Below are 10,709 nucleotides of genomic sequence, written 5' to 3' on the forward strand. Positions count from 1 at the left end.
CAGTCATCTAGAAGGAATTCTTCTCTACTCACTCATCCTAATGATGCACGACTGTCCTGTCTCCTTTATGACAAGAGCAGCCAAAACCGGGCCTCCAGCAGTCAGACTACATTGAAGGTTCCTACAGCTGATAAGCCCTTCTACTCTGGGGCCTTGGGACACTCACAATCACTGCCACTGGAGAAGGAATAAAACTCATTTAAATTTCTTCAGTACTTCTTAACCCATTCAATACTGTTCTCTAGAGAAGTGGATCAGGTATAGTCAATTCTCCCTGTTCATAGTAGTTGTGTCCTACAAAGTCATTGCCAAAAATCAATTAGCAAATACTGAACTATTGTTCCCACTTGAAAAACAGGGTTAGGTGAACCTCTGGTCATAATTTTCATCAATCAATCAATATATAACCTTGTTTTAGGTGTGTTTTCGTTTACACACACATTATTTAATATATATTGTTCATTCAATAACAGTGAACTCAGAGGGAAAAGGACTATAAATCATGCCCTAATGATGCTTATCCAGCCCATGTATTTTTTTGTAAGAATTTTTTTCCCTTAGGCATATCATAGCCTTTTAAAATTGTGGTAAATATACATAGCATTTAACATCTTAACCATTTTTAGATGTACAGTTCTGTGGCATTAAGCACATTCACACTGTTGTCTATACAACACCACCATTCATCATCAGAAATTTTTCATCTTCCCAGACTGAAACTCTGTATCTATCACACAGTAACTTCCCCTCAGTGCCCCACCCAGCCCCTGGCAACCACTATGCTACTTTCCATCACAGCTTTGTTGTGGTTAGGAACATAGGAACACCACACAGCACTTCAGCACTATGCTTGGGGACAAGTTTTTAAAAGCAATATCAATAACAGGAACAATTTTAAAAAGCACAAAAACTAAATAGACTGCAAAAAGGGAATGTGTTTATAGTTTGAGAGCTGAAACATTAAGGCAGAATCCTGTCTTGTTTAATTTCATCTGGGAATCTGTGCATCAGATAGGCCTGCAATTTTTTGCCACTCTGAATGCCAGTGAACGACTGGAAAATGCCAGGAGTATTGAGTTTCATAAATAAATTTTAGCAAGTAGGCAAATTTGTGATTACAGAAATCATGAATAATGAGAATTGTCTGTAGGTGGAAACAACAACCATTGTTCACTTTTTTCCCGGTAAGAATAAAGAGCTGGAACATGTCTTGTAATCTGGCTGCCTTAGAAAATTTTACTTGCCTAACCATGATAGAAAGGTAGACTCTGTGACTGATAATTGGCAGCTATGACCTGAAGCAGTTCTAGTTCATGTGGAGGATCATTTTAAGCATAATCTCAAACCCCTCTGCATAAAACAAAGAGCAAGTGCTCAAGTGCCAGTTACCAATTACTTTATGACAGGTGCTATATTCAGCAATTTACATGCATTATTAAATTATATCGCCCCAAAACCCTATGAGGAAACTAAAGTTCAGGAAAGTTAAGTATCTCATCCATTATCACATAGTTAGCAGTGGCAAAGTTGAGATTTGAACTCAGGTCTATCTGACTCCAGAGACTGAGTTCTCAACTCAATTGCTATGTAATTCTAAGCATATTTTTAAAAAAGTTTGACTTACTTGGAGTTGTATAGATACACATGTTACAATGATCATAATATTTCAAAGATTTATACATTGAAAAATGAATTCACCAAACAAATAAAACCTTAGAAGCCAGATCTAATATTGTCCCATAACAAAGAGTATCTGAAATCCTCAGGGCATCTGGTTTGTGTCTGGTTTTCCTTAATCTTTAATGATGGGCAAATCCAATGCATTATGTAAGGCCATTTTTTTCTCAAGAGATGTAGATACCTCTTAAGAATTTGATGAAAATACATTAACTTTTCAGGCTACTGAGTTGCATTTTAGTGCACCGAGGCAGTAAATTAGTGTACAGTGTGCAAAAATGGTAGTGACTTTAAAAATAAATATTTGATATGAGTCACTGCATTCTCTTGGAAAAAAAAAAAAAGTAATGGATTAAATCTCTTAGGAATCCTTAGCGTCCCAAAAAGGAGTAGGAAAAATAAATCTCCTTTGGCCTGGAAATATCTCTGTTTCTTGCTGGCTGTTTGCTTAGCTCTTTAATAGTTCATTTGACTACATCTTGTGGCTCCCAAAGCTAAGGTTGAGCGTTTGATCCCTACAGAGGCCACTTAAATTTAGAGAACAAAAAGCTCTATTCTCTGCTCCCAGACTTTACCCCAAATCCCTGCCAGGTGTCTGCCCTCTGGTCAAAATGAGAAATTGGCAAAGGGGTACAAACATATCACAGTATTGGGAAACCACAAAAGGTCACCCCTTTATCATGATGCTCTTTCTTTTTATGTGCTCACAATATTCTGATGTAACTTATAGAGAATAAATACTACACTTTTTACTCTCTGGATATTTACTGCTGGAAATCTGAGGAAACTGTAATAAGCTCTGCAATGCCAGTTATAAAATTCATTATCTTATTCTATGTTCAGAGATTTTTCTACCAGCCGATATTACCCTCTTGATAATAAACAATAAAGAAACATATCTTCTGAGTTATATTAATCTGCATCTTTAGAATAGGAAATAATACCAGCCAATCAAAAGTTCAGCATAATTTTTAAAATAATAAAAGGCATTAAACTATGTAAAAATAATTCCATGTACAAAATGACATAATAAGAATGACTTTCAATATGTACTAATAATTTAATCAGAAAACAAGTTTCTCAAATTATAGATGAAAATTCTCTACTAGCATCATAATCTTAACTTTTAATTCAGATCTTCCTAATTTTTATTTTCCTAATTACTTGGCACTAAAAATAACTTAATACAACAAATAAAAATATTTTTACTTCAAATGCTTGCCTAAACAATATAAAATCATTTTAGTTTTTGAGGAAGTAATATTTCATATTTTAAATATGTACTACAAATTAAAGTTGACTTATTTAAATTACAATAAGAGCTGTATAAGGATTAATAAGATTTAAGTACAGTTTATATTATTGCCAACATAGATGTTTATTTTTCAAATGTCACAAATATCTTTTATTATTTGTAGATTTATTTCTTTTATGAAGTAGTCAAATGAATCAGCTCACCCTTGACTGTAACAAAATACTGCTTGGTGACTTGTGACAGACAGGGTTTTAACCTCTGACAGCGAGATTCATTGTGGAGCAACAGCCAATCATAGATCCTGACGACACTTGTCTCATCTAAGTTGGAATATAAAAAGCCACTTGGAATACAGTATAAAAGATTCACTGGTGTGGCAAGTTGTCTCTCAGACTGTATATGCATTAAAATTGTGCTTGGCATTATTCAAAAGCAAAAGAAAAGTAAAAGGAAGAAATAAGAGTTAGAAAAAAAGATTATATGGATTTTAAAATCATGCAAAAAATGCAACTCTATGTTTATATTTACCTGTTCATGCTGATTGTTGCTGGTTCAGTGGATCTAAATGAGAACAGTGAGCAAAACGAAAATGTGGAAAAAGAGGGGCTGTGTAATACATGTACTTGGAGACAAAGCACTAAATCTTCAAGAATAGAAGCCATAAAAATTCAAATCCTCAGTAAACTTCGTCTGGAAACAGCTCCCAACATCAGCAAAGATGCTATAAGACAACTTTTACCCAAAGCTCCTCCACTCCGGGAACTGATTGATCAGTATGATGTCCAGAGGGATGACAGCAGTGATGGTTCTTTGGAAGATGACGATTATCACGCTACAACAGAAACAATCATTACCATGCCTACAGAGTGTAAGTAGTCCTATTTAGTGTATATCAACAGTTCTGCTGACTGTTTTTCTAGTGTTTATGAGAAACAGATCTATTTTCAGGCTCTTTTAACAAGCTGTTGGCTTGTATGTAAGTAGAAAGGAAAAGAGTTTCTCTTTTTAAAGATTTCATGAGAATATATTAATGAGACAGAAATCTGTTGCATTATTTGTTTTCTTATAGATATAAAAAAACTAAAAAATAAAATACTTGCATAACATTAGTTTAAAAAGGCAAATATAGATAGCATGCTTATGCTTTCACAGTAATACCACCAAGGCAAGGACTGGGAGATACTACAAGCAACGTTAAAAATTTACATTATATTTTATAATTGTGTTTGGTTGTGTCAAATTTGCATCTATAAGTTTTTTTCACTAATAACAAAATGAAAAGAAACTTGCTGGATGTTTAAGCTTACTTGAGCACTGCTGAAAACCTAAAGTGATTTCTGTTATTTGAAACTCTCTCAGTATTTTTGTTGTTCTTCAGAGTTAAAAATTTAATTTTGAAAGTATCACACTGAAGAGTATGTTAAAAATTAAATATCTTAATGTATTAGTAAGAGCAATAATGAAGTAAACATAGCATAATGATCATCATGAACTAAATGTCAGAAAATGCCTAAGAAATAAACATTTTAATTGGGTAGGTTGGCTCACAAAGTCTTCCTTGCACCTTGACCATGGTACTATGGTTGACAGTACCCACTTTGTGTACTTCCAAGCAGGCACAGTGCTTAATTACCTTCTGTAAGATTTTATTCTTCCTCAGAGGGAGGGCTTTTACCTGTAGTATCTACATTGCTTCTGACGGATAACATATTTCATACAATTCATTTTATAGTCAGCTCAAAAGAATACTTTCTCCAGGAAAGAGAAACAGGCGCCTTGACAGAGAAGGCAGGGCAAGAAAAATTTTGTTACATTATCTGTTATCTTGCTTTCATACAATGCTTTATATACTTTAAACAAGACTCAAAACAGTTTTAAAATATTATTTTCCTTATTAAGTAATCAAGTTACAATGCAGCAAAGAATTTTCATTTAAGACTGTGCTATCAAATAGTTCTGGAGTAGATTTACCTTTTATAGACAATTTTGGAAAACCAAAATAACAGAAATCGTTAGTGCTTGTGCTTACATGAACAGCCTGCCCCTAAGACAATACTTTTGAACTTTTGAGATAGCCTGACTGTAACATCAAAATTTTTGTGTTAATTATCTGCTTGATTTTGCTTCTTTAAAAGGCTATTCCAAAGCCAAAATGTAACAGATGTACTGTGTTTTCTACTAATTCCCCAGGCTCAGTAAAGTTGCTCAGTGTGTCTTGTCCCCAGGTAATTCAGGCCTGGGGGAAGGGTTCCTTCTTCCAGACTGATGGGTACAGCTGCTCAGTAAGTGTAACTACTCAGATTCCCAAAGAATTCTAAGTGGTTGTTCCTTCACAGTGTCTCTTGTTCTCTCTAATCATCATCATTTTAAAATTTCATTCAGTGTTCATTATTTCATAGAATCTTCCGTTGTCCATAGTTCTCTGGAAGGGGAATAGATTCCTGATGAACAGCTGAAAATACATATATCTGAAAAATTCTGAAAAGCTAGGGTAATTATTTTCTTTGACATTTTTTCTGAGGTATAAAGTTCCACACGGTATTTCATTTTAAAGACTGAATAGGCATACATGATCTTAATTTCTTTAATGCTCAACTATTAACATGGAGGGGTTTTGTTCACTTTGTAATGAGCAATAATTTCAGTAATTCTTCTTTTCTTATTCATTTATAGCTGATTTTCTAACACAAGTGGATGGAAAACCCAAGTGTTGCTTCTTTAAATTTAGCTCTAAAATACAATATAATAAAGTAGTAAAGGCCCAATTATGGATATATTTGAAACCCGTCAAGACTCCTACAACAGTGTTTGTGCAAATCCTGAGACTCATCAAACCCATGAAAGATGGTACAAGGTATACTGGAATCCGATCTCTGAAACTTGACATGAACCCAGGCACTGGTATTTGGCAGAGCATTGATGTGAAGACAGTGTTGCAAAATTGGCTCAAACAACCTGAATCCAACTTAGGCATTGAAATAAAAGCTTTAGATGATAATGGTCATGATCTTGCTGTAACCTTCCCAGAATCAAAAGAAAATGGGCTGGTAAGTAATAACTGAAAATAACATTCTAAAAATCTTACATTTTTATTCATAATATGAATGAGCAATAGCGGAAAACAGCTACACAATTTCCTAAGCCAGACAAAGGTAACTTACCCTAGTGGTAGCCCTGTACCCAATAAAAGTAGGTGTCCAATTTTGTATCCTATGAAACACTCCCTTGATACTCTTACTTTGCATGAAGGTTTTAGAATAAAATTGTACCATATTTAACTTCTTAAGAAGTTCTTTTGAACTGGGAGTGAAATATAAAGTGCTTTTCTTTAATATGATACATGATTGTATGAATTAAAATATTAACTCTAATATAGGGGATTTTTAGTACATAAACAAATCAAAACATTTTTTTTTCTCCCAGAAGGGTGCCAAATGTGTTAAAAATTTTTGGCTTAGCATAAAACAGATAAACCTCTAAAATTATAATGAAAAAATGTTTTATTATGAGAAATTAATTAAGAGTGACATTTATAGGCTTATATTTTATTAAATATAAGATTCCTCATAATAAACATGTTCAATATTTGTAGGATGTCAGTGCCCTGATGTATGTATATATTTCTTTGTGGAATAGTCCTAATAAAATTTCAATTTACAGACTAGTTAACCTTTGCCACCTGGCTTCCTTGTTTAATTATTATTACTATACTTTATGTTCAGGGGTACACGTGCAGATCATTCATGTTTGGTACATAGGTATGCATGTGCCATATTTCTGAGCTGCCTTAGCATTCTTGTGCAAGAGTTTACTTAGGGAAAGCCAACTAATTTAGTATCAGGCCAAGTAAATGACAATACCTTTTTATAATGTAATACAAATATTACAAAAATTAATAAAAACAATTTAATACCTAGTACAAATTTAGGGTTACTCTTCTGGCTAACCTTCTATTTTCAAACACTTAATGTGATCACATCTTTTTATGTTCACCTATTGACATAATTTACAAAAGAAGATTATACTTGTAAACAACAAACATGTTATCTTTTTAATCTTTAAATGATCTTGGTTATAAAGATTATATAATTAGCAGGTAAGATCTACTTTAAATAAAAACATTCTTTAAAATATCATAAAATATTTTTTATTTTTTATTTTTATTATTTACTTTTTTATTGTGTGTGTGTATATATATGTACACACACATATGCTTTACTTCAATAGTTTTTGGGGTACAAGCGGCTTCTGGTTACATAGATGAATGGTATAGTGGCAAAGCCTGAGATTTTGGCACACCCATCACTCCAACTAGTGTATTTTGTACTAATATGTAGTTTTTAATCCCTCATACCCTAACCCTTTCCACTTCTGAGTCTCCAAAATACCTTGTACTACTCTGTATGTCTTTGCATACCCATAGCTTAGCTCCGACTCATAAATGAGAACATATGGAATTTGGTTTTCTATTCCCTTAGAATAATGATCTTCAGCGCCATCCAATTTGCTGCAAAATATATTACTTCATTCATTCTTTTTTATGGTTAAGTAGTAATCCATGGTGTATATATACCCCAATTTCTTTATCCATTCATCTGCTGATGGGCATTTAGGCTGATTTCATATCTTTACAACCGTGAATTGTGCTGCAATAAACATGTGTATACTTGTCTAAAAGACTATACAATTTTCTAAATGATTTAGTTTTCTTTGTATATGCTACACTAAATGTTAATGACTCCCAAAATGATATCATTATTTTTATAGTCTTAAATAACAATAACTACCAGAGCTATTTTCATTTAGATATGGGTTAAAAACTACTGTCAATTATTTAAGAAAGTGTCCTTTTTGTAGGTAGCATTTTAATGCTCAAAACTAATAATACAACAAGTGGTTAATATGATGTATTCCTCAGATTTTTTCATGTAAAGGGAAACAAAGTCTCAAATACACTTAAAGATTGGGGCAGAGACAGTACTAACCATTTTTAAATATATGAATAGCAACATTTTCCCGTGAAAGAATACAGGAAATATCATCGTCTCTTCTTCTGAATTTGTCCTTCTCTATTTTGTCCTGGCTTTATTGTTCAAGTTTCCCTGAGTGAGGACCTAGACAATGGAGGCTGGATGGCTATACCTATCCCCCCAGGAGTTGCCAGGCATATTCAGTGAACATATTTAATCATGAAGCAAGAAGAGAGGGAGCTCAGCTTTCCTTCATTCCCCATTTCTCCTTCTTTTCTTCCCTCCTTTCCTTCTTCCCTCCCTTTCTTCCCTTAAGTATTTTCAGGGCATCCATTATATGCCAGGCCGTCTGGTACTCAAACTTGGAAAAATAAAAATTTAAAATGCATGGAACTGACCTTAGGGGAATTTGTATTGCTGTTAAATTCTTTTGAGACATAAGGGGAAAATTGAGCCTAGTGTAAATTAACATTCCTTAATGCTGTGCCTTTTTAAAAATAAATGTGGTATGAGCAAAATTATTAGTTTATTTCTTTAATAATGATTTCTTAAGGTAGGTAGAAAAGTATTTCCAGGTCTATTGATATTACTGATTGTTCTTTCCTTTTCATACAGAATCCCTTTTTAGAGGTCAAGGTAACAGACACACCAAAAAGATCCAGAAGGGATTTTGGTCTTGACTGTGATGATCTCTCAACAGAATCACGATGCTGTCGTTACCCTCTTACTGTGGATTTTGAAGCTTTTGGATGGGATTGGATTATCGCTCCTAAAAGATATAAGGCCAATTACTGCTCTGGAGAGTGTGATTTTGTATTTTTACAAAAATATCCTCATACTCATCTGGTACACCAAGCAAACCCCAAAGGTTCAGCAGGCCCTTGCTGTACTCCCACAAAGATGTCTCCAATTAATATGCTATATTTTAATGGCAAAGAACAAATAATATATGGGAAAATTCCAGCCATGGTAGTAGACCGCTGTGGGTGCTCATGAGATTTATATTAAGTTCATAGCTTCCTAAAATATGGAAGGTTTCCCCTTAACAATTTTGAAGCTGTGAAATTAAGTACCACAGGCTAGAGTATGCTACAGTCACTTAAGCATAAGCTACAGTATGTAAACTAAAAGGGGGAATATATGCAATGGTTGGCATTTAACCATCCAAACAAATCATACAATAAAAAGTTTTATGATTTCCAGAGTTTTTGAGCTAGAAGGAGAACAAATTACATTTATGATCCTATATATTACAACATAGGTGAGGAAATGAAAGCAATTCTCCTTATATTCTGATGAATTAAAGGAGTATGCTTTACAGTTTATTTCTTTACAATTTTGATTAATATTTACAGAAAAATCTACCTACAGTTTTGGTAAAATGCAGGATTGCTATATACTATCATTCGAATCATCCTTAAACACTTGAATTTATATTATATGATAGCATACTTGGTAAGATAAAATTCCACAAAAATAGGGATGATGCCACATATGCAAGTTTCCATTCCTACTATAATTGACACAGTACGTTAACAATCCATGCCAATGGTGCTAATACAATAGGCCGAGTGACTGAGGTTATCAGGTTTATCAAATAAAAAAATTCAGTAAAATAGTAAGTTTCTCTTTTCTTTGGGTGCATTTTCATACACCTCCAAATGAGAAATGGATTTTCTTTAAGGTAAGAAGAATCATTTTTCTAGAGGTTAGCGAGGTTAGCTTTCAATTCTGTAGCATGCTTAGAGAACCTGCATTATCTTAAAAGGCAGTTAAATGGTATTTGTTTTTATCAAAATTTCAAAATAACATACTTGGAGAACAATGTAATTTTGGAAAATTACAACACTATCTTTACAACACTGCAGTTTTTATGGCAAAATAACAGAAATGATTGATTTAATATTGCATAAAAACACTCAAACAATGCATTTATATAATATGTATTCAACATTGTTTCATAAATAAGCATCTCCGTTTTTATTTGCTTTGGTAATTTTTAGACTAAGGACATTTCAAATTAAGTATTAAGACACAAAGACATGTCATGCATCACATAAAAGCAACTACTTATATTTCAGATCAAATTAGCAGATTAAATAGTGGTCTTAAAACTCCAGATGTTAATGATTAGATGGTTAAATTTCAATCATTTTATATTTTGTTACATTATTAACATTTACTTATGGATTCATGATGGCTGTATAATGTGAATTTGAAATTTCAATGGTTTACTGTCATTGTGTTCAAATCTCAGTATTTCATTATATTAATACTTGCAGACATTACTAAGCATATCAAAATAATTGACTATTATCTGAAATGAAGAATAATAAGCTGATGCTATCTCAACAATAACTTACTTTTATAATTTGATAATGTTAATCAAATTTATTGTACTATGACTAAATGAAATTATTTCTTATATCTAATGTGTAGAAACAATGTAAGTTATATTAAACTGTTTCACATTTTCTGAAAGACACAACAGTTTTTATTATAATGATTAATTCTGGATTTCTGATTTTCACTTTATTATAGAAGTCTAATGGTTTAGCATAAAAGTTTCACTGAGGAATTTTAAGTCTGCTACTCTGGTTCTCAGGAGTTAAATTCCTATTAAATTGGTCCTGGTCAAGTTGCTTTATATATATGAAAGCAAGGACTAGTTATATCTGTTTCATTTCTCTTTATCTTGACCTGAAAACTATTTATATGTTTTCATAGGTTCAGTTTCCAAATGCATTGCAGTTGTCAAAGGTATACAGTTCTACTGAAGCTACAGAGATACAAGAAAGCTACATCTT

General features: G+C 32.8%; 1 protein-coding gene across 1 annotated transcript; it reads left to right on the forward strand.

Moving 5' to 3' along the window:
- Positions 1-3,294: 3,294 nt before the first annotated feature.
- Positions 3,295-10,383, forward strand: MSTN (myostatin). Its single transcript, XM_002749561.6, has 3 exons — positions 3,295-3,800; positions 5,606-5,979; positions 8,518-10,383. Exons 1-3 carry the CDS (start codon positions 3,413-3,415, stop codon positions 8,896-8,898), a joined length of 1,143 nt encoding a protein of 380 aa, XP_002749607.1. The 5' UTR covers positions 3,295-3,412; the 3' UTR covers positions 8,899-10,383.
- The last annotated feature ends 326 nt before the right edge of the window (positions 10,384-10,709 follow it).

The sequence above is a fragment of the Callithrix jacchus genome, chromosome 6 (genome assembly GCF_049354715.1).
Source record: "Callithrix jacchus isolate 240 chromosome 6, calJac240_pri, whole genome shotgun sequence".
NCBI lineage: Eukaryota > Metazoa > Chordata > Mammalia > Primates > Cebidae > Callithrix > Callithrix jacchus.